Source organism: Barbus barbus, assembly GCF_936440315.1.
Source record: "Barbus barbus genome assembly, chromosome: 28".
Classification (NCBI taxonomy): Eukaryota; Metazoa; Chordata; class Actinopteri; order Cypriniformes; family Cyprinidae; genus Barbus; species Barbus barbus.
In genome coordinates, this window is record NC_136756.1 from 8473645 (window position 1) to 8499214 (window position 25570).

The 25570-nt window shown below is 36.7% G+C and overlaps 1 protein-coding gene across 1 annotated transcript in view; it reads left to right on the forward strand.

The window, feature by feature from the left end:
• Nucleotides 1-25570, forward strand: part of LOC306848722 (transcription factor 7-like 1-B) — a 55186-nt gene that overhangs the window by 24051 nt on the left and 5565 nt on the right. Inside the window, exons 5-8 of the mRNA XM_079383448.1 lie at nt 11758-11841; nt 23694-23826; nt 23911-24013; nt 24092-24175. Of these exons, the coding sequence (XP_079239574.1) occupies nt 11758-11841; nt 23694-23826; nt 23911-24013; nt 24092-24175 (404 nt within the window). The remainder of the gene's footprint in view (nt 1-11757; nt 11842-23693; nt 23827-23910; nt 24014-24091; nt 24176-25570) is intronic.

Below are 25570 nucleotides of genomic sequence, written 5' to 3' on the forward strand. Positions count from 1 at the left end.
AGATCCACGGACGATGCCATCTTGGACAGCAACGATGGGAGTTATGTAAGGCTGCTATTCATTGACTATAGCTCAGCTTTCAATACTATAGTCCCCATCAAGCTGGCTTCTAGACCTCGAGTCATAACATCACTTGACTCCATGTAAATATCACCATATCAATAAGCTGTTCATAATTTTTCTCTACCTCATATTGCTGCTATTTAAATACCTGTACAACTTTTTTGCACATTCTTTTGCACATTCCTCTTTATTACTATTTAAGTCAACAACATACTGACCTGCACATTTATATTTATATTTTTTATCTTTTTATTTTAGTCTTTTATTTTTTCTACTTTTCTTTTTCTTAATATTTGTATTCTATATAATTGCACTGTCCTTGGAGCGGACCTGACCTACATTTCACTGCTGGTTATACTATATAATTGTGTATGTGACAAATAAAAAAATCTTGATGCCAATCTATTGATCATCCATACAGAGAATGTTTCTCATATTTGTGTTATTAATGGCATTCTGACACACATTGACCTTGAGCTAGAAGTGTTTGCATTCACATATGTTTCAGCCCATAAACACACCTCAGTTAAAAATGTTTACTGTAAACATCCAGTCATTCATTTGACAGCCAGCTCCATCATTGAACAGCTGCAGTTTCTGGGGTTTGTTATGATAATGTTTGAGTCAAATTTCTGGCTTAACCTGGCAGACGGAAGAGTTTCTTAAGCTCAAGTCCCCCAACGAGCTTGAGTAAAGGCAGTTAATATAAAGTTATTTTTCCATCAGCATTAGTGGTTAAAAATATTGCCCCTGTTGTGAGGTTAATATTTGTAGAAGAATCTGTAACAAGATATGCAAGGTACTGAAAAACCTCAGAACACACTGGTAATTGACTGAAACAATATGGCCGCCTGTCCTCAGTGCTGACAGAGCGCCAGCTGTCGCCAGATGCCCCGATTATTTTCTTGTGCTTCTAATTATGCATAAGGTTTCGATTGACCTTGCGTTGTGTTCTTGAGTACAATAGCTCAATTATTCAATCGCGCTCTACTGCATCAGCTCTGTCTCTCATTCTACGAGTGTGGTGTGAATAAAAGCCTGTCCATGGTCAATGCAATGGTATTATTCCAGCTATACTGTTCCCCATTTAAAAAATATAATTTCCACCGTCTATTCTGATTCGCTTCGAGAGGAAGTCATTGTTGACAACTGAATCATAAGGACGCTGAAACGGGTTTAATATGATAACAATGGCATACAAAGATCCTAACTCCTAATTTAAATATAGCTTATTTTGTTGTGGCTATCAGAGCAAAATATCACAATGTTGGTTTTGGTTGTCTAAGTTTACAACAATTATTAAATAATGTGAAATTTGTAACTCATTTAAATCTTCACTAGTTGATTGCATAATGATATATTGTGACAATTGTGAATATTGTAGGAATCAGTTCCGTTTTACTTTTCCAAATTCCGTTTATTTTTCGTTTGAATTTTTATGGATTCCAGGGTTTTTTTCTTACTTTTTTCACAAATACTTTGTGTATTTGCATTTTTCTGCTAAAAAACTTCTGGTAAATAATTTGTCTGTTAAATATTCCTTCAAAAATAATGTTTTAATTAGTTTATTATTAGTAGTACTATCATTACATATTTCTGCCGCGTTTTCTTCGTTAAACCAACAGATTGTTGTGAAGACTTTTGAGTTTGTATATATGAAGATAGTTTTTCTAAAAAAAACAAAAAAAACAGTAAAATGCTCATGAAGTGACTCTCTGAGCAATTCTAGAGATTGTTGATGTACTCATATATTGAGGCGATGGGCTGAAAACACTGAGCGTCACTCGCGCTTCAGTATGTGTGTAGTAAACAAAACCGTGCGTTTGTGACATTCGTTCACACAGAGACAAATTATATTTAAATGGTCTTTTTGTGGCTTAATATTTACAAATACTCCTCCATATCGTGTTTTGATTGAAGTGTACTGACCTACCTTTGTATCAGTCCAAAATTTGCCAAATTGCATGACATTCAGTGTTATACAGTAAATTCAGTTTTTATGACTGGATTCTGTGATTCCAGCGTTTTCCGCATCGTTGAAATCATAGGGCCTAATATTGCAATGCTTTTAATTCTCTTTAAAATGAGTATGACGTTCAGGAAAGAGTAAGTAAAGTTTCAGTAAAATGTCTTTTGGTTCATTTTAGTAGCAAAAAAACAGTTGGATATGGTAAGTTTGATTAATTTCTATGAATCGATTTAAATTGTCCGTTTTCAGTGGACAATTCATTTATGTCCTCAGCATGGCATTTTTCCTGTCGTTTCTTAGTCTTGTTTTTGTTGATTTTCTAATGAGAATGTACTGCAAGTAGGTTCTTATTTCCATGCTAAAGAGTACAGAATGCATTTACGGTGCGATGAATGCGTTTTAAAGGAACGTTCTCAATGATCCTTGTGTTGCTTCATAGCTAATAAACAAGAGTGTTTTTCAATAGAGTGGGAAATGGGCTCTCCATGCTGTCCTGGCCCCGTTTGATGGACTATTGCTTACCTTAAAAGCCGAATCCATCCATCAGTCCTGGTCAGACCTTGGAATCTCTCAATTGTTCTGTTAAACCTTTGCCCCATCTCTGTGCTTCCCTTGCTCTCATAGAAGCTCACACGCATCTCCGTCCGTCCTTCCTTGCTAATAGTTCTTTTGTGCATAAGAGCGCGTTAAGAGGCCCGTGAGCTCGGCCTTAATAGGGCCATGTTACCATGGAGATGTGTTCACTCTGGCAGGTTGACCTTTGACTTGCTTTTTTAGTGTTTTCAGGCAATGAATGGACGTGCAAGGAGGGTGCGCAGGTCAAAATAGACGCCCGATGAGAGCAGCAGATCCCTGTCAAAGGCACTTAACTTCACTCGTCCCAAAGACTGAGGAATACTTCAAACATGGCAGCCATTACCGTAGTGCTAGATACATACTTCAGATACAGCAGCCATCAGCCTGTTGACGGTGACCTCTAGTCAAACAGTTGGAGTGTGTAGTTCTAATTTGCCAAGGTTTAGCGTTCTGCATGGATTTTTTTCCATTCATTTTATTCATTCATGCATTAAAGAACAATTTGGTTTTGAAGATGGAGATTTTCAAAAATGTGGCTTATGCTGGTCATGTGGATGCAGTTCGAATTTGACATTTCCAAATCATTTCTCTCATTCCTGTTCCACTATTACTATCATTAAAAGTGGTAAAATGGGAAATTGAAACTGAAAAACAAAAAACAGCTAATGACACTTTTCTGTCTGCCAGCTTAAAGATGGAACTCTAGGGTAGTTCACAAATATTGAAAGCTGTCTGTTTTATTGATGACTAACAAATGTAATATTAAACAACTTTTATTGGGAAGTATGAAGCTCTGATTTCAAAAACACAGTGAAACTGGTTTCATCTCCTCATGAGATGCTAAACACCTGCAGTCGGTAGTTGGTGTGGTACTCAAATTGATTATGCAAATGAACCTTGGCTCTTATGAAACCGGTTTTATTTTTCCCCCAATTTTGTGTTTTCCATTTAGATTTAATTTTATATATATATATATATTTTTTTTTATTTGTCATGCAAAGCTGAATATTTTAGCAGCCATTACTCCAATTTTAAAATTAAGTTTAAAATAAAAAATATAATGAAGTTTAACAGGTTGTCTAATCAATTCATTTACTAAAATAATTAACAAAATAATAATTTATTAATTTTAATAACAGCAGTACCCTATGAAATGCTTTATTGTTGTGCTGTCAGAATCCATTTTTTTTTTTTTGGATTCTGTGTTTTATGATTTAATACAGATTTATTACCAAAAATGGTGGTAAACCAAATCAATAGATAAACTTTAATTTGAAATTTAATCTAATTCATCTTTTAAAATGTAATCGAATGAAATCAAACGACTTTCTTTTTCACAAACAAAGTGATTTAACAAAATAATAGTAATACTGTTTTAATACACTGTGTATTATTGTTTGCATTACTTTGAGAAGTGCATTCTATTGTAGAATTGATATTTCTGTTCAATTATTTGACGATGCTTTTATCAAATGAAATACTCATAAAGTGACTCTCGAAGCAGCTCTGGAGATGAAATTCATGTTGCTGAATATGTGCAGTAGATGAGACACACAGAACATACAGACTTTATATTTCAATAGCAGTCTTTTTGTTCTTTAATATTCACATACACTAGTCCATATGGTGATTCAATTACACGTGCAGCCCTGCTTTTGATTTATTCATTCAAATTTGGCAAAATTCCGTGACGTTGCGCGTTATACTGAAAATTCCATTTCACTGCATTACATACTCAAATTCAGACCCAGATGATACAATGTGAAAACAGATCTGTGGAGGAAGGGAGAACGGGGTGGAATCGAATTGGGGTTTGGAAAATCGATCGAACGGAGTAAGAAAATGGCCTCAGACGTTGTTATGGTCTGAAAAGCTCAAATAAATAGCCTCATTGAAATGTTTCGTCTAGCCGTGCTGTAAACAACTCCTTCAGCCAAAACAAACATACCTGTCTATTGAGCGGACTCGCTAATGTGACAGCGTTTACCTATGGGAATGTGTTTCCGTCGAGGGAAATGGCTCAGGGATGTGGATCTATCGACATCCTGACTAAGTTAAACTAGTGAAGCTAGACCAGTGATTTTAATATTAACCGTAAACCTGTGTCAGTGAGCACTTATTTACCGCTTGGGTTTCCTCGTCTTTGAATGCCAGATGATCAGCACCCAAAATGCCTTGTCAGATCTCACCAGAGCTGCTTCAGGTCCGCCCAGTTTCACTGATAGTTAATCTCTCCCTCCAATTAGCATGATTGTATCTCGTTTGCATAAGAATGATTTGTATAATTATTTAATTACCCACAGCGCACTAACACAAAGGCGCCTGGTTTGAAGCAGGCGGGCCGTTCTCACCTCTATTGTGTGTGTGGCCTCTGGTAAGCGCTGGTTGTGTGGTCAGGTTGGACTAACAGTAGGTGTAAATGACTAGTATTTAGCTGACGGCATGTTCTGACAATAGGGTGTCATGTGGGGCAGGACGGTGTGTGTGTGTTTTCTGTGCTGGGCTGCTCAGATTGAGAGATGTGATTAACACTTTAACACACCGGCCACAGGGAGGCCCGTTTGGGTTCATCAGGGGGTCTTAAATACAGGCCACACGCTGGGTGATTGGCATGATCCGCTGGTGCGGAGGACATGTGTGGAGTTCAGCTGTGGTTATGAAGATCATTTTCTGTGCAGAATGAAATTATGCTGTAAAATGTGTCATTTTCATTATGTAATTGTACCATAAAATTGTGGTTACTTGGTGTTTCAGTAAGATATTTTTTAATTGTTTTTTGAAAAGTCACAAGTTCGTTTATTATTTGATTAAAGAATACATGTACATGCAACAAACGTGCAAAAATAGTTACTAATGTTCAAAAATATTTTAAAGTTTTTGAAAGTCTCATGCTCACCAAGTCTGCATTTATTTGATCAAAAATACAGTAAAAACAGTCATATCGTGAAATATTTCAATTTAAAATAGGCCTAACATAGGCTTAACTGTTTTCTATTTTAGTATGTTTTAAAATGTGATTTATTTCTGATCCAAAGCTGAATTTTCAACATCATTACTCTAGTCTTCAGTGCCACATGATCCTTCAGAAATGATTCTAATATGCTGATTTGATTATGAAACATTTCTTATTATAAATGTTGAAAACAGATTTTGCTGCTAAATATTTTTTTTTCTTTTCGAGAAAACTGTGCAATATTTTCCCCTCCAGATTCTTTGCAACTTCAAAAGAATAGTAGCCTATTTATTTGTAATAGAATTATTTTGTGTATATTTTTTATAAATTATATGATTTTTTATAAATTACTTTGCATTCACTTGTAATCAATTTATGATTTAATATATCAATTTCTTTAAATAAAATGAACAGATTTTTATAATAATAAAAAAAATTCTTAGGTACTTTTTGACTTTGTAATAATTATATGTAAATTACCATTGTATGAAATGTTCGATTTAAAAAAAAAAAAAAACCTTGCCTTTCACTTTTCAATTTCACAACTGATATTTATTAAATGATTTTTAAAAAATGTAATTAACTTAAATTATGTTCTTTGCTAAGGAATGTGTATTAAGAAACTAATAGTATTAAATAGTAATAGTGAAACATCATCATCCAGGCTTTTAGATTAAACTTTTTAGCCTAAAAACTTGGTAAAGTGAGCGACACAGTTCTCAAGCGGGCAATTGAAAGCATGTCAGCCCCTCATTACCTCCACAGCGGAGCTGTAAGTTTGTCAGGCCGCTTCTATTTGGGTGCTCTTGGCAGGCGCCGTGCTCTCCCTCAGTAACAAATGTCCCTCACATCTGCCTCACAGCATCCCTGGCAGCGCTGCCTCGTCTCCTCCGAGCTGACAAAGCCTCCTGGCCCCGCGTTCGCGTCTCTCTCCATGAAAGGAGACAAACAATTGGACTCTGGCGCTGGCACCTAGTGGGCCCAAGAGCATATGCCATATTCTCTCTGTTCACCAAACCAAAGGGCCCAGTGCTTGGCTTTTCTCTGGAATGTTCTCTGCCACCTTTTGTCGCATCTGTGTTCTGCCTCTCATTAGGAGAGCGTTCGACTGATGTTCGCTCTGAGCGTTGGAGGCCGAGGCAGAGAGCTGGAAGACAATTAGAGAGGACAGAGAAATGGATCAGATAGCTGGAGGATGACGGCCTGTGTGAGGCCTAGTTTTGAAGTTGAGAGACTATGTAGGATGAGGATGAGGATGAGCCACGACATAGAGTCTGTGCAGCTTGGAGAGAATATAGAGTACAATATAGTCTCTAATAAAGTGGAAAATGTTCCAGAATCCAAATGCATTGGAATGTTTGATTCGGATTTAAAATAAATGCAGTGTCAGCAAAAGCAGTGCGATTTAAAAGGCATAAATATATTCAATAAATAGGCAACTTATATTTGTAATAACAATAACAGTAATAAATACACTTGATTTTATATAGCAGATTATAAAACAAAATTTTGCTTTACAGATAATGTAAATGATAAAAAAAAAATCCACCTTGTAATAGTTTAACAAAGATATTCAGTAAATAATCACATTTATAATATTAACGTTAGTATATACATTCATGTGATATATTATACACACATGCATTATAGATATTAAATATATTTAATATGTATAAACAAATTATTGCAGCATTAGTACATGCATTTGATAATTTTTGTAGATTTTTCAAGCTTGCTTTACAGACCTATATATACATATATAATGTGTTTTGTATGTATATGTGTGTGTATATATTCATATGTATGTATAATAAAAATTAAATATAAAATATATCTAATAATTATAATCACTATAAACAATGCTTTCACTTTGTAATGTAGCTTGTGTAATGGATATTAGTAAATTTACATTTTACAGTAGTAATAATAATAATAACAACATTAGTAAATACATGGATATGTAGTATAATATTAAATAAAAATATACTCACTACAAACAATTCTTCTACCTTGAAATATAGTTTGTGTTAAAAATGTAATAAATTACATTTGTTATCTGTAACTATATAATTCATATAATAATATAATTATATTATGATAATGATAATAAAGATAATTGTAACATTAGTAAATGCATTTGTTTTTGTCGCTGGTTGTAAAATTCAACTTGCTTAACAGAGCAAAAAACAACAGAATATTAAATTGTATATTAAAAAATTATAATTGCTAATCAGTTCTTCTAGTATGTAATATAGGTTATATAAATGCACCTGGTTGCAGATTTTAAAGCCAGAACTGTCCATTTCATTTAACATTTTTGTAGTGTAATAAACACATTGCCTGTTGCATGTGACTGCTGCATATTGCTACATAGTATTGATGTGGTTTTTCCTCAAGGCTGCGTGAATATGAGACAATATAAACCTGATATGAAGCCGTTATCAGTGCAGTGGTTGATAAATGTTTGCGGTGCTCCTCCTTTCCTCTCCTCTTCTCCTCGCTCTCTCTCATGCCAGTTTTGTCTTGTTTTAAGCACAACTCAAGGGCACCTGCAACACATTAGCCCAGCGCCTGAAGTCTACTGTAAAAGCTAATTGGCAAATTGAGTTTATGTGTGTTTCCAGTCTCATGTCATTGTAAACACTTACTACATGATTGCATTCTCGTTCAGCCCAAAGTGCTTTTCCGATTGTAACCACCCTTGTCGTTAGGAGCTGAATTCTGCTGATCAGCAAGAGAGGTGATTTTTCACTGCTGACCCTCTGAGCCAACTTGAGGACAGTTTTAGTAGGCCAGGACCTGACCGCAGCAGCGGGGCAGTCGGCATCAGTGTTTGGATAGAGCCGAAGTGCCAAATGGACAGGATGCCAGCGTGCAACGGCCAAGGGAATTGTGTTAGGCTGAGGTGTTGAAAATGGCTGAAAAGCCAGAAAATGAGAATAGAAATAATTTTAGTTGAAGACGGGAGTGTTGAGTGGTGAAGGTTTTCCTCCTCATGGTCACTGAAATAAACTCAAACCGTCCTGTGAGTATATTGTCATTCTTTCATTACATTGTCATAATCTTTAATCCAAATGTGATAACTTTCTCCATTTCTGAAACAACTTTTTGTCCTTTGAATAATAACACATCACATCCTCCTTCCACTTTTTTTATCTAATCTAAATCAAGTCCTGCCCCACATTATTTTCTGCAGAACATTATATGAAAATGGCAATTATAAAAATACATGAATTTTACAAATTAAAAAATGATATAATGTGACACATTTTAAACTCTCTATTATGGAAATATTAAACTTAAACTAAAAAAAAAGTTTTTATTTTTAATACTTAATACATATTTGAAAGTCACTTATGGAAATCAAATTTTAAATTTCTTAAGTATTTGTTACATTACACATTTGAAATTTGAAAATTATGAAAATCTTACATAAAAAAAAAAAATACATAAATATTTAATTGATTTATGTATTTAGCATATTTGAAAAAGTTACTTTGGAAATCTTAAGTATTTAAAAAAAAAAAAATATATATATATATATATATATATATATATATATATATATATATATATATATATATATTTTTTTTTTTTAGTTATTTTATATATATATTTTATATATATATTCTTAAAGTTAAAAAAGATAGATAGGTTGTAATATTATGAATTTTAAATTCTCTATTACAGAAATCTTAAACTTTTTTTAAAAAGGTAATTTTTAATACTTATCAGTACATATTATCAAAACAAATTTTGCTTTTTCAAAAGACATATTAATGTAACATTACACATTTAAAATTGGAAAATTATGGAAATCTTACATAAAAAAATTCATAACTTTCATTCATTCAACATATTTTAAAAAAAGTTACTTTAGAAATCTTAAATTGACCAAAATTACCAAATTTTACATTTAAACAAGGTGTATGTAACATTACACATTTTAAAATGCCACTAGAAAAGGCCAAAAAAAAATCCTTATTAAAAATGTTTTAAAGTTTCCAAAAAGGTTTTATTTTATTTTATTTATTTGTAAGTCCTTAAATTTTACTTTCACTGTACCATGTGTTTTTAGGCTTGAGATTGCAGCATTTAATGTTTGAACAATGTAAAATCTTTTTAAAGCACTGGCAATGATGGGAGACAGATCTAGGGACCCTTACTGGAACTAGGCTTCTTTACTGGAAGCCATTGTCATGTTATCAATACTTCTTATGACTTAATATGTAGATCTGTGTGTGTTTATATCTTGGCCTGGATTCCTATAGTGGGATAAAACATGAGCAGCTAAAGAGAGTAATAATGGCTGCCTTCTGTTTCTCTTTAGCAGTTGTGTGGGCCCAGTATTCCTTCCCTAACATCAGCTTTCGGGATATATGTGTGTGTGTGTGTGTGTGTGTGTGTGTGTGAGTGTGAGTGTGAGTGTGGCAGGGACAGTAGGGGGAGATGAGTGATGTCAACCTGAAGAATTTCCTCTCTTTTGGATGGGAATGAGGGGCCCGCTCTGACCCCCCCCCCCCCCCCCCCAGTCCCCCAGCTGTCAGGAAACAATACCCTTGGCCTGTTCAGACAAAACTCATTCCTGAAAGTGTTTTTTTTTTTTTTTTTTTTTATCTCTCTCTGTCCTCCCGCTCCCTCCCCTCTTCCTTTTGTGCTATAATGTTTTTTCCATTTTTAACCGTAGCCGTGTAAACTTCCTTCCTCTGAACGTTGTGTTTGAAAGCAAGGTCAAGGATGTAAAGGTTCAAAAGTGGACTGGACCTCACATTAATTCAGTCGAAGCCTCGCATTTTCCAGCTGGATTTCCAATCATGAGCTGCATCCAAGTCTTAATATAAACACCAATTAATTCAATCCAATTATCATGTTTATTAAAGGCAAATAACAACATTTGGCCAAACCCAATGACTATTGATTTATTTGTGCTTCTAATCAGAGCAGGTGGACTGGAGAGTTTGTTTTGACCGAGTCAGATGTTGATTGCATTAACAATATGGATAATTAGCCAATAAGCATTAAGAAACACAATTGGTTTGATTTTAAGAGAGGTCATCATCCAATCAGTGTACAGTGAGCTGTTCTTCACAAACTCGTGTTTTTTTTATTTTTTCTTTCCTCAGTTGTATTTTGCATATAACCACATGCAATGTGGTAGAACCTAGTGGGGTTTTATTTTAGTGTAGTTTTAGAAATGCATGCATTAAGAAAATGAACCGGGGCAGTTTTGATTTCCTGCTGACTTGAATGCGCTCTGCTCAAACACTCCAGCAAATACTACTATGAGAATATTAGCTCAAACTGAATGTGTTTTAATGAATTTAAAATTCTTGAGCAGCCTTAAGAAATCCATGCACATGAAAATCTGCTGTATCCGGCAGTTAAAAACTGATATACAAACCAGATGTCTGAAGTGAACTCCACTGAGACTTCAGCTATGACCATAAGACCAAATGAAGCAAAACAAGAAGATCTGAACACAACCACTGCATTTATTAAAAAAAGCACATTGTGTGTTAGCAAGTATCAGCACACCTGTTTGTCCCACGTGCGACCTGGCCACACGAAGTTTGCTCTGTTCACTAGTTGACTTGATACAGGGAGAGGTCAAAAGTGCAGAGCTATTCACTTGAGCTTTATAGATGTGGCTGTGTTTTTACCACGGTCCAGTTTTCCCACCTCTCTCCATGGGATTTCCTCTCAGCTGTCCCCTACACGAGACGCACACACACACACTCCCTCGATAGTCGCCCACAGCTGGGCTCTGGGAGGAACACATTCTCAGACAAACACAGATTTCACACTCTCACTCTCTCTCCGTTACACACACACACAATACAGACACAGGTGTTTGTGAGTAGAATTGCTCTCTGCTGACCGTTCAATTTATTTATGAGCCTCTGAGAAGCAGATCTCATGCTGAAAGATTCTGTTAAGTCTCTTTTCAGTTCGACGTTTGTTTCACTCATTCATCCATGGTTAGTCATCAGCAAGGCCTGTCTAGACACACACTCTGTTTTTAAAGGTGCTATTGTAAACAGGTCTGACAAAACGTGTTGGTTGACTTTGCCACCCACTGAGGTGAAGTTTCTGCACCTGTTTTGTGCACAAACTTTTCCATTGACTTTTGATAGAGAGATGTGAATTAAAATGCGGTGTTGGTGTCTCATCTGTGTTTTGTCGTTGTGTTTGACAGTATCTGCAGATGAAATGGCCTCTTCTGGACGTTCCAGGCACAGCAGCACTCAGAGACTCACGGTCGCCTACTCCAGGACAATTAGTGAGTATCTCTGTCTCTCTCGCTCACACACACACACACACACACAGTGGCCATTATAAGTATGTAGACACTTCATATGTCAATGCATCAGATAGAAAATAAAAAACAATTATAAAGCTAATGGACATTTATTGTACAGACAGATGGCACAAACACCATGACTTTCTCAGAATGTATCTCAAAAAGTTTTTTTTTTTCTGCCAGAGTAAAAAAAATAATTTCTCACAACTCTGACCTTTTAGTTTATCTCACAATTCTGCTTTTATAGCTTGCAATTCAGTTTATATCTCATAATTCTGTTTGTCTCATTATTGACTTTTTCTTATAATTCTGCATTTACATCTCACAACTCTGCATTTTCTAGCTTGCAATTCAGCTTTTATATCTCATAATTCTGCATTAATGTCATAATGCTGTTTATATCACGCAATTCTAACTTTTCTTGTCAGAATTCTCAGAATTGTGAATTCATATCGCACAGTTGAGTTTCTCACAATTCTGAATTTAAAACTTGCAGTTGTTTATATCTCATAATTCTGCATCTATCTCCTAACTCTGCATTTAGATCTGCCTTTATATCTCATAATTCTGTATCTCATTCTTCTGGATTTAATCTTGTAATTATGCTTTTATGTCTCATAATTCTGCGTTTCTCAACAACTCTGTTTATATCTTGCAGTTCTGTTTATATCATGCAATTCTTTTTTCTTGCAATTCTGTGGGAAAAAAAATTATCGGAATTGCGGGGGAAAACTTTTGAACTGAGGGGGGGATTTATTTAATTTTTTTGATCTCGTGGCAGAAAGAAGCTTCAATTCCCTTATGTCATTCCAAACCTATAAGACTTTAATTCATATTCAGAACATGAGCATATTTTTAATATTCTATCATTTTTGTGTATCTATTGAAAGTCAGTACTACCAAAATTTAAAGCTTCAAAATGTACATAAAGACTTCAAACTGTAAAAAAATATAAATGGATGTAAATAAAACAAATCATTGGAGTATGTTTTACGTCGCATTTTTGGGTACATCAATGTTATCCATATTAATCAAGCATTTTATTCTGAAGAGACGCAATAACTTTGTTGAACATCATGATTTATGCTTTTATTCTTATATAAACGTTCAGCAATGCACATACTAGCACAACAGATAAAGTAAATGGAAAGTGCACATGTATATGTGCGCCGATCGGGCTTTAAATGGATTTAATATTGCTGTTTTTGTTCTGCAGATGAATGAAAGTCTTATGGGTTTTGAAGGACAGAATTTAATTTTTCAATGAACTATCCCTCTAAAGTTAGCATGATATTAGAATGAAAAGTAATTCCGTATTTTATTTCTGATCTTATTGTGAATGATTCGTTCACGTTTGTTTTTGTTGATGTATACAAGGCCACACTGAATTTAAGCAAATCGCATTTAGATGTTTTTTTTTTTTTTCATACCAAATCCGCGATGTGTTTTTAATAGTTGTGTCGGGTAATCTTTATTGATGCACATAAAGGCTACCTGAGCTTGTATTGATTTGTGTAATTGATGTGGATGGCCATGCAAACCATTTGATTTTGTTTGGTGTGGAATGAGAACAGCTTTTCTGAAGAGGAAAAAAAAAAACAGTGTTTCCAGCTTACAACGTATTTTAGAATGAAGTTAATTTATTTTATACTGTACATGGTCAGTTATAATCAAGCAGTTTTGGTTGCCTGTAAGTACATAACTAAAGAAAGCTGTTTTCTTATAGTGATTCTGGCTGAAACCAGAATGAGTGGTACACGTATGCCACTCCTTAGTGTACACTGATCGCTGCTGGATAAGAGCGAGCTTCCCTGTTGGGTAGATCTGGGTGAATTCCAGTCAGGCAGGTTGGAGGTCAGGAGGTGTGCAGGATGGTAGTTTGTGTCCTCAGCAGACCTGTGTGGTTTGATTCACCTCTGGTAAGCTGATGAGAGGTGATAAATTTAACTAGAGCGTTACATTCTTGCTGTGGTGGAGCATGTAAGTATGTGTGTGTGTGTGTGAGAATGTGTCAGGATGAAACATGCAAACACACAACATGAGGAACCTCAGAGGGAGAGTGAGACAGACTGACCCGTACTAAACCGATAGCAGAGTAGGTGAAGGAGTGACTTTTCTGCACGCAGATATAATCATCAAACTTTAAACGTCTAATACGTGATTTATCAGTATTTAATGTCAAATTTATTGTAAAAAAGCATTAACAAATTATACAATAGATAATCGGAATTTAAGAATAAAAAGTGTTTAATGTAAAATTTATTGTAACAAAATAAACATTATAAAATGTATAATTCATGTAGAATTTAAGAACAGAAAAGTGTTGTTAAATGTCAAATTTATTGTTAAAAAAATCAACAAACATTATATAGTGGATAATACACACTGAATGTAAGAATAGGAATAGAATTTAAGAACAGAAAAGTGTTGTTTAATGTGAAGTTTATTGTAAAAAATGAACAGACATTCATCATCATGGCTTGGCTTCGCAAACGAAGATTTAGGAAGGACATCCACGTCTTCTACAGGCATGCTGGTGGCTGACGAGGAATTGACAGGCAGGTCCTGCCACAGCGGTTGCAGGTAAAGGTCTGGTCCAGGGTGGGTGCTGGGGGGACACGTTTTTTCCTTCTCCTTATGTTCTCTATACTGGCCCTGCGGGTATCCTCAAAGAGTAAGATGGCCTGATGGACTGTGCGCCGCCAGGAGTCGCGATCAGCTGCTTTCGTTTCCCACTAACGGTGATCGATGCAGCAAGCAGTAAGGGACTTGAGATCAAGGAGTCTTTGTACCGCTTTCGAGGTGCCCCGATGTTGCGGTGACCAGAGGGCAATTCCCCATACAGCACGATCTTAGGTAGGCGGTATTTCTACATCCTGGAGACGTGCCCTGCCCAGCAAAGTTGTACCTTGAGGACCATGGCCTCGATACTAATGACCCCTGCTGTCTCGAGAACTTCAGTGTTGGCAACGAAGTCACTCCAACGAATGTTGAGGATTGTGCGGAGGCAGCGCTGATGGAAACGCTCGGCGTACATGACCCAGGACCCATACAGGAGAGTGGTCAGCACAACAACTTTGTATACACTGACCTTCGTGTCTTTTTTGAGGTTGTTATTGTTCCAGACACGTCCGTATAGTCTGCTGAATGCACTGTTTGCCTTGGCCAGCCTGTTATCAACTTCTTTGTCAGTATTGGTGTCAGACGGGATCACGTACCCCAAGTAGCTGAAATGGTGGACAAATCTTTTGTTCTGTTTGTTCAATGGAAATGCTTGGTGGATGGTACTCTTTTTGTGGTGCTGGCTGGTGCAGAACTTCCGTCTTCAAGCTGACTTCGAGGCCAAAGATCTGAGCAGTTTTTGCAAAACCGGACGTGATTCGCTGCATAGTTGCCTCTGTATGAGCAAGGAGGGCGGCATCGTCAGCAAATAGCAGCTCCCAGATCAGTAGCTCCATGGTCTTTGTGTGGGCCTGCAGACGCCTCAGGTTGAACACGCTCCCGTCGAGACGAAAACGGATGTATACGCCATCAGCGTTGTCGAGGTCCTCTGTGGTCTGCTGGAGCATCATGCTGAACAAAATGGTGAACAGTGTGGGTGCAAGAACACAACCCTGTTTCACACCGTTTGCAATAGGGAAGGGCTGCGAGAGGTTGTTGCTATATCTGACTTATCCAAGCTGGACGATCATGGTGAGGAACTTTGGTGGGCAGCCTAGCTTTTCCAGAAGTCCCTGCCTGCTCACGGTATCGAATGCTTTTGTCAGATCCACAAAGGTGACGTACAGCGCTTTTTGTTCCCGGCACTTCTCCTGAATCTGCCTCAGGACAAACACCATGTCTGTTGTTCCCCGGTTGGCTGTGAAGCCACATTGTGTCTCTGGAAGGTGAGCTTCTGCTATCGCGGGTACCACTCTGGCGTTGAAGTCGCCAAGGATGACAATCTTGTCATCGGCTGGGACGTCTTGAAGGCTGTGTAGATCGGAATAAAACTTCTCTTTGTCTGCAGGATCTGCCTGGAGAGTTGGGACATACACACTGAACAGTGTGGCATGTTGCTGGTCACGGAGTGGTAGACGCATTGAGATGATACGGTCAGAGTGGCCAGCTGGCAAGCTTGGTAGCAATGGAGTCCCTGATCATGAAGCCAACACCTGAAAGGCGTCTCTCTGTCGCAGGTTTGCCTGACCAATAGAGGGTGTAACCTGCGCCATGATCCCTTAGACTTCCTTTCTCTGAAAAGTGGATATTTTATTCTTGCCTGCGCGGAGGAGCTTTCAAGTGAAGTGCAGCGTGCGCAGAACTGACCTCACCCTTTAAACCCGGGGTTCATCTGCCATGGTCTAGCAAGCTGGGACCGAGACAGCGAGGTCCTCGGGCCGTAGGTTTGACATCTGAGTTTCCCTCTCCTAGGCAGATGTCCTGCAAAGGCTGGAGAGATCTGCCTTCCCTGCTATTCCAAACCATAGCTGGTAGGTGGCCGGTGACTCCGTCGTGGGAGATCATTCGCCCAGTGATGCAGTGTAAACATCACCCCCTCACGCCGTTTAGCCCGCCAGCTGAGGCGGTGTACCGGGGTGTGGCACTAGGAGCCAGACGTGAGAGATTTAGGAGGTGGATGAGGACCCAGTGCTTCTGTCCACCCCGAAATTGGGTGCAGCTGCCAGAAAACAAAAACAGAAAAACTACTTCTACCCAGAGCTCCCTACAACCCAACAAACATTGTAAAATTAATAATTCACATTGAATTTAAGAATAGAAAAGTGCTGTTTAATGTAAAATCTATTGTAAAAAATTAATTAACAAACATTGCAGAGTGGATAATCCACATTGAATTTTATTTAATGTAAAAGATAAGAATATAAATATATATATATATAAATAGTGGGAAATAAATAAATAGTGGGAAATTATAAATTGAATTATATAAAAATGGTTTAAATGAAAAAAATGTCTGATTATGTTTTTTATTTGGAGTAACTAATTTATGGATTATAACAGAAGTAATGGATTTTATAAAACCAAAGCAAAGTTACTCTTTAAATTGTCTAAATGTCATTTCTTTGCAGTTACTATTCTTCTTAGTTTTGTTTTTTGAACTTAAAATCTTTATGAAAAGTTTGGTTAATACTGTTTTTTTTATTTATTTATTATTGTTATTTTTTATTTATTTATGGATTTTATAATTGAAGTGTGCCGTTCGTGTCCAAATACTTTTTGGGCTCCCTGTACATGAAAATGTAAATCCGAGTCTCATGACACTGTAAACAATTAGATTTTTCCTTAAACTGACAATAAATATGATTAAGTTGTGACTAATCAAAGCGATAATTTAAAGCATTACCCCATTAGCAGTTATTCCCAGCACTTAAAGGACAGTTCAGCTACTTAGCAGCTATTAGTGGTTTTAATGATTGAATTGTTGCTTTTACTCAGTCTGAAATGTCCCTGTGACAGGGAGACATAATAAATTATGACATAATAAATACAGGCGGATGACTGACAATGTCATCATTGAGTCTTTGGCAGCCAGAGGGCATTCAGTTGCATGTGTGTGTGTGTGTTTGTTTCAGTCTCCTCTATCCGGCTCAGACTCGCTTTGTCACAGTAACCCCTGAACTCTCTCTAACCTCTAAGCACACCATGAGATTGTCCTTAAAAAACACAGAGCGCCTTGTCTCACCACCCAGCCTGGCCATTAGGCCTTTATTTTATTTGCTTAATATAACGTTATAAAATCATGCACTCGCATTACGGGATCAGCAGAAAATGCGACGTGTAGTCGGGTAATGGCAATCAAATTAGCTGTACTTGAACAGCGAGTATTAAGGATTTGATGAGAGCGCAGTCTTCCTTCCTGTGGCGTTCCTCCTCCCCGGACGCCCCCTTTTTACGGCCGACAGCTGGAGCGAAGGGATTTGCTTAACCTTGGCATTGGCTGGAGGATTGTTTGAGAAAACATCTGATCTTGAATGTCAGACTCGATGAGGGGAATTTGCATCAGGGCGTGAAGAGGGTGACTGAAGGGTGAGCTCAGGTGTGTTTTTAAGGTTTTTTATTTATGGAGGAGAATGGCGCCGTGAATATGACCTGCGGGGAGCGAAATCTATCACCAAACAACAAGTGACCACAGCATACCTGAAAAATATCTCACGTGTGATACTAAAGATGGAGATCAGTGCTAACCGTGTAGGTTGATCATTAGACATCTTTTTATTATTGAAATTGTAACTTATTCAGCCAATAAGAATAGCTTATTAAATTATTAAATTGTATATATTTTGGCCAATAAAAACCCACATTAGAATATAACATCGTCACAGCTGGAAGCCCAATATATGGATGCTTGTGTTTGCTTCGGTTAAAAAAATAAATAAAACAAAATAAAAAATAAATAAAATTGTAGTTGCTACTTTTTCCTTGTAATCGCAGCTATTTCTCACAATTGTTATCTAATTTCTCAATTGCGACTTTTTATCGGAATTGCAAAAAAATTTCACAGTCGCTACCTCATATCTCTCAATTGCCCACCTTTTCTCATAATTGCTACTTCATATCTCAGTTGTGACTTTATTTCTCATAATTGCTACTTCATATCTGACAGTTGCAACATCAGAATTGCAACAATTTCTTTTAATTGTTACCTTCTCGAAATTGTGACGACTTTGTTTTTTTTTTTTTGTTTTTTTTTTCTTTTATAACGCACAGTTGCAACAACTTTTCGGAAAAGCAAACAATTTCTCATCATTTCTACCTCATATCACATTTGCGACTTGTTATCAGAATTGCAACTTTATTTCTCATAATTGCTACTTATCTCATTTGCAGTTTTTCCTCAGGATTGCACATTTTTCTCATAAATGCTACTTCTCAGTTGCAACTATTTCTCTGAATTGTAACTATTTCATGCAATTGCAATTTACAAGTACAATTACAAGAAACTGCAGTTATGAGAGCTATTCAGTGACATGAGTTACAATTACAGGAAACGGTTGCAAGAAAAAATAAAATTTTCTTGTAAAAGCAACTTTTGTTTTTCGTAATTGTGACGTTATTTTTTACATTTGACCTCCAAATTCTGACAGTTGTACAAAACAACAGAGCTGGATTAAACAAACAGGACAATCCGCTGTTAGTATTCATCCTTTATTTCATTCCCAATCCCTCGTCCTCTCACAAACACACTCACACATTGAGCTTTGTCAGATTGAGCCCATAAGGTCGCTATGCTAATGTGTTATTCAGTTCACTCCAGAATGTTCAATAATTCAGAAGACCGGTTTGCTTGATATTCTACTGCACCACCTTTTGTGTGTATGTATGTGTGTGTGTGTGTGTGTGTGTGTGTGTGTGTGTGAGTGAATGCAACGGAGCCCTCACTGTTTTACTGTGTCAGCATGTGATAAGCTAGGCCAGTTGATTAAGTTAGTCTAGTGACGAGGCCTCAGATGGGAAAGCTTTGTGGCTTGGGGATTGGGATCCATATCGTACACAACCAACCACCGATTGCGTGGGAGTTTTTCAGTACAACACAGTGGAGAATTGTGGCTCTTGAAGTAAGGAACAGCCGTATATTTCCATGATCCTCTGTTTTTCTCACTCATTTTCTCTCAAACTTTTGAGGTTTGTTGCATAAGGCACTAAACAACCCAGAGTCCCATGCACAAAAAAGGCACGGAGATGTCAGTAGCATCTAAAATGTATATAAATATTATACATATGTGTGTGTGCTCTTTATGTGTTCATTTGGACCTGTTTTTGCTTACTGAAGCCCTTCAGTTGGGTCCTATAATTTCTGTAATGCTCTTCAACACTGCCTGCCAAAATAAGACTTACCTTTAACCTGAAGTAATTATGAGAGTAATTATAAAGTATAGCACTGTTACAGTAGAACGTACCTCAATAATAATGAGTTATTACAATTTTGTTTTAAGGAATAATCTCAATTTTTTTTCATGTCTTAATTTTAACAGTACTCATTTGTTGTGTAACACTTTGTATGCCAAAGTGTGATAAGGTTTAATTTTTATTAATTTAATTAATTTCTTATATCATCTTTTGATTACTAGAAAAGATTTAAATACAAAACAGAATTTCTGTGAAGAGAAAAACATTGCATTTGCGAATTCAGTTGATTAGACATTGTTTCTGATCATTAAAATGTATTTAAACCATTAAAATTAAAGTCCAAAAAAGTGGAAAACTGAGAATTTGTTGGAAGTAAAGAATAAATAAAACATAGGACTTATATAATACATTATAAAATAATGATATATATAAAACACATTTTTAAACTTTTAATAAATTGTTGTTATTGTTTCATGATTTTAATTAAATAAACATAGTTTAGCAACAAATAACATTGATTTCATAGGATTTGAACAACAGAGATCATTCGCAATTTTTTAAAATATATTTTTTATTAAAACATTGAGCTGTTGAGCTCATGCTGGCAGTGCAGGTTCGAATCTGCCTCAGTTTCCCATCAAAAAATGACTGCAAAAAATTACATAATCTATTGGATATTTATTTATCAGTAGATATTTAGTTTTTAATTTTTGTTTTTCTAGTACATTTTGTTTAAATTTAACAGTCATTAAATTTCAGCGATTGTTATGTTTGTTATATTTGTTCTGTTTTTCTGTGCGTGTAGCTGCTGTAATACTGAAAATACTAAGAGTCTTTGCTAAGAGTACCTAAACTTTCTGTGTCTTTGTTTGTGTGTGTGTGTCCCTCTAAATGCTGATGTCATGTTCTGCCCACTCTTACATCCGCTTCCTGCCTCAGTGACAAACAAGTCTCAGCTATCCCAGCATGCCATGCTTCTCCTTTTTTCCTTTTCTGTCCTTTTTTTTCTTTCCTCCTTTTTTGAAAAGACTCCTCAAAGACTCAGAACCTCCCACTGGAAAGGAAAGAGCAACACACACACACACACACACACACACGGCTCAGGAGGTTGTTTGGTTTGTTGGTTACTCTTGTACCCAGGGGCTGTTTGCCTAGTAATTTATCTCAGATGTGAAGGATTGAGAATCATGTTTGGCTGAGCGAAATCCTCCTACCCTCTTGAACACGGCCTCCACGGCCAACAGCAGGCCGCTCTCCTCTGCCCGGCCCAGCAGAGCCGTGCCCTCTTGGCCAGACCGCCACAGACCTCTGCCAGCTCCAGACCCACACTAACGCGTTTAGCTTTTCGTTCTGCAGCTCTGATTTTTCACGTACTCTCACACTCGTGCCCTGTAGATCGTGAATACCAAAGTGCCCTCAACTTGGCAGTGGCTGCTGGGAAATAGTTGACAGCTTGTTAGTGAATTTTAAAGCTGTTGGTCTTTCAGCGCCACAGATTGTACGTCCCCGCTGTAGTCTGCCCCCTGTTGACAGGATTTTGATTAAGACGTAAGAAAACAAGATATTAGACATGAAATTAAGACATGTAAGACACATTGATCTACTTGTTAAAAAGAAAAGATTTTGTTTTCAAATAACTTTCTCCACTTTCCTTTTCAGCTGACTTCACCAGGACCTCTTATTTTACACCGGCTCTCTTTCAAACACCTGTCATATCAATTTTTTTATCAACCATTTAAGTCTTTTATTGAACATTGTTGCATTCAAAAGCATGTTAAGTCAAGTCAAATGCATTTGCGACTTTGTAGGTGTAGCGTTTAATTTATTATCTGGTACAATATAGAATATTGGCCAATATTGTATAATTGTGCACACTCATTTTGCCATTTTTTGCACACTCAGTTCTCTTATTTAAATTACATTTGTTGTCAGAGCAGGGGTTTTCAACATTTTGACTTCCTCTGTGTACAACAATAATCAAAGGCCCTATGATTTTCCAGTTGTTTAGGATTTACTGGATAAGGATTTTAAAAATATTTTTTGCTTGCAATTTTTTTCCCAAATAACGTCATTTAAAGCTGGGCATAAGTAGAAAAATGTATATTGATATTATATATTGTAAACATGCCCATGGAGTTTTAAGATTGTATTAATTAGACTTTTCCAGGTCTACAAATCACACTTTAGAAATGATTTTAAAAATAAAAGATTTTATTTTATTTTAATGCTTGTTTTTTTGAGACAAGTTGAGAACCACTGTTACACTGTTAAATATAATCTTTAGCAATTTCAAACTTAATAACCATTTGTTCTAATGTTGCATTAACAATTCATTTTATTTCTAATCACAATATTTTATATTAAAACCATCCATTTGATTAGTTTTAGGCTATGACATACTAATATAAAATAATCAACTTCAATATTGGTGTTCCTTGGTGTTAGTTTTTATTTGTTTGTTTGTTTTTAGGAAAAAATGGCTTACTTGGTTATGTTTCCATATCACACTGGGGATATCAGTGTTGTAACAAAATCATATTGTACTTTGAAAAATAAACAACCAAAGTAGTTTTTCTACCAAACTGTTGTGCCAACATTATCCCGGCCACCAGATTGTCATGGAAATAAAGGTTGTGGAGTGATGAATGAGATGGTCTAGATTTTCTTTCCCCACCTTATAAAGCAAACTCCAGAATCACATCGCTGTGGTTTCAGCAATGTTTTCAGGATGATGAAATATTGATGCAGTCATTCCTCAGTCCTACAGATGTGTTGCCCGAACCACAACATCTCTCGCTCGCTTCTGCTAACAAACAGACAAATGTGAACTAGTTTGTGCAACTTCAGTCATTGGTGTAGATTCAGGTTTCATTACATTGAGTGTCATAATCACATGCTGTACGTGTGCATCATGCACCACAGTGTAATGTCGTCCTGTGTTGAGTGAGTGTTGTGAAGTACATGCTGTGTACACAGGGCTTTGGTGTGGCATTGGGTGTGAAGCTAAGCTCTCCCAGCATTCCTTGGAGCACGGCCAGATTCATGCTTCATGCTCGTCACACATACATACTGATATATTTCATCATTTATATGTCCTCTCATACACAACTATTCTTTACACAAGAAGCAGTGTAGTTTACAGCTGACACACTTCTGCTAAACACACAGCACAACTAATTAAGTGGAAACAATGGCAAGTGTCTTTCACGTATTTCTCAATTAAGTCATGTTCAAGCATCTACTTCAGATTCTCTATTCAAGACAAGTAAATAGTCGGTAGTAAAATAAAGAGCAAAGAAACTCATTACAAGCTATTAAGCAAATAGCCTAAAAACAAAAGAACAAAGATGCTAATTGAGTAAACAGAGCTTTATGGGTGTCTAGTTTGAGTCATGCATTTATTGCACGTGCATTTATATGTAAAAAAAGCAAAAATAATCTAATGTGAAATGGAGTGCACGAGTCAGATTCTGGAGATACCATTAAGTTTCTCTGTAGGAGAATTGATTTTGAACAATTTATATTAAAAACTTTTTGTAAATTATAGTGTTTAACATCAGAATTCCTGGTAGGAAAAAAAATAACATTTCACATGATTTTACAAAGAAATCTCCTTATTTATTTTTTTTGTTTCAAATAATAGTTTGTGGTATTGTGGTTGACCTTGTAGCTGGATGGTTTGATTCATGGCTTATAACTCTTGAAAGAATACTGAAAAAAAAAAAAGAACGGGAAAGTACTTCTGGAACCAAGACGACAAAAAAAGGGAACAGGCACGTTTGCATTCCATAGAATTACTTGGTCTTGAATTATTGAATTATTTGCTATAATTATTCCCATTTCAAACTGTTTAACTCATTAACCCTACGTGTAAGCAATAGGAATCCTCACCCTTGCAAACAATGCTGGAAAAAAAAAGTCTGTTTTGATTTTCTGTCTTTATAAAGAGTCAGGACCTGATCCTGTTTCATTCTCTCTTTTAGTCTAATAAGGTCCCGGTGGTCCAGCATGCTCACATGCACCCCCTGACCCCCCTCATCACCTACAGCAATGAACACTTTTCTCCAGGAACTCCTCCAGCCCACCTCTCGCCGGAGATCCTGGACCCAAAGACAGGTACTGCACACTCTACTTGGTTTTAACTGGACTCTTTGTCCTCCGTCATGTGACTGACTGACTGACTGTGTACCTCTGGTTCAGGTATTCCTCGGACCCCTCACCCCTCAGAGCTGTCCCCCTACTACCCCCTGTCCCCTGGGGCCATGGGGCAGATCCCTCACCCATTAGGGTGGCTCGTCCCACAGTGAGTATCCCACAGACTTAGCTACTCTCCACACACCCTGATTCATACTGATTCACAGTCTCTCTCTGTGCATCTCAGGCAGGGTCAACCCATGTATCCCATCACCGCCGGGGGTTTCCGTCACCCTTACCCAACTCTTGCCATGAACGCATCCATGTCCAGGTGAGTTGTGTGTTTTGCAGATTGATTCCATAACACATTTTTAACTATTTTCACAGAGTTTGTTGATGTATTTCCATTTAAATGTAGCAGGATAAATTTTGCATTAGCAAGATACAAAATGAAAATGGTGAAACCTGAAAACAAGTACAAATTGCTTTGAGTGATAAATGTTCAATTATAATTAGGTAACACTGTATTTAAGGTGTTACACGCGTTACATGTACTTATTATAGTAATAACAGTAAATTATGCAAAATCACAAGCAAGTAACCCTAAAACAAACCCTAACCTTATCCCTATAGTAAGTACATTTAAGTCATTAACATTAGCACTTATTTGTGCAATTACACAAACAATGTCACCTAAAAATAGTGTAACCATTTCATTTTTGTTTGCTAGTTTGTTGAATGAATGAATCTGTAGTCTTATTTTTAAGTTGTGTGAGAAATGCAGTGCCGTACAACTGCCATAATCCATGTTTTTCTTAATTTTTCCTCTTTTGGGTGGTCATGTAACCTTAACAGGGGATTCTTCTTTTAACATTTACTGTAGTCTTCCATTTTACCTCTGTACATCAGCTGCACTATTTAACTCTGCTGTTTCTAAACCAAGACACATGCTTGGAAGAGTCTGTTTGGAGTTTATTTCACAGTCGTACACGCTCAAGATGAAATGGATCTGAATCGACAAGAACTGCTCTTAATTTAGCAGTAGCACTGGATTAAATAAGAATGATCTGTACTGAGCTTCTCCTGTTGTGTGTGTGTGTGAGGGATTCTTGAATTATTCATACAGAGTTCATAGTGATCAATAGTCCGTCCTCCTCCAGACCTTTACAACCAATGTCAGTATAAGCGAGCGCAAGCCCAACCCTGCTCGCTTCTCCGTTGGTATTTTTGTGATACAGAAACTACACTTTCTGTAGTTACTTTGAGAAGAGACGTATTGAGTGTTTGATTCAGTCTCTCCTTCCATTTGGTCCTGAATTGAAAAGCAATATCTGCTTTACATTCATATGATTGAACAATACTGAAATTTCACAAGCAAAAAAGATCCATTGTATAATGCCAATGTTGTATATGAAATATATGAAGCACAGCTCACACAGAAATCGCTTTCAAACCCAGCAGCTTCTCACATGAAATTCCCAATCACATGCATTTCTACTGATATACATACTTTCGGTCTAAATTCTCCTTTTGAGGAGACTGCTTTTAGTCTGCAGAAGCTTATCATGTGGAAACATGCAGTTAATGAAGTCTCTTCCTGGTATCCTTGTGCTGACGCCAACTGTAATTCAGAGATTTTTTCATTTAATAAAAGAGTTAAAGAGGAAGGAGGAACATTGGTCACTTTTTCTGGCTCTGGATGATGACAGGCCTTCATTGTGCGTTT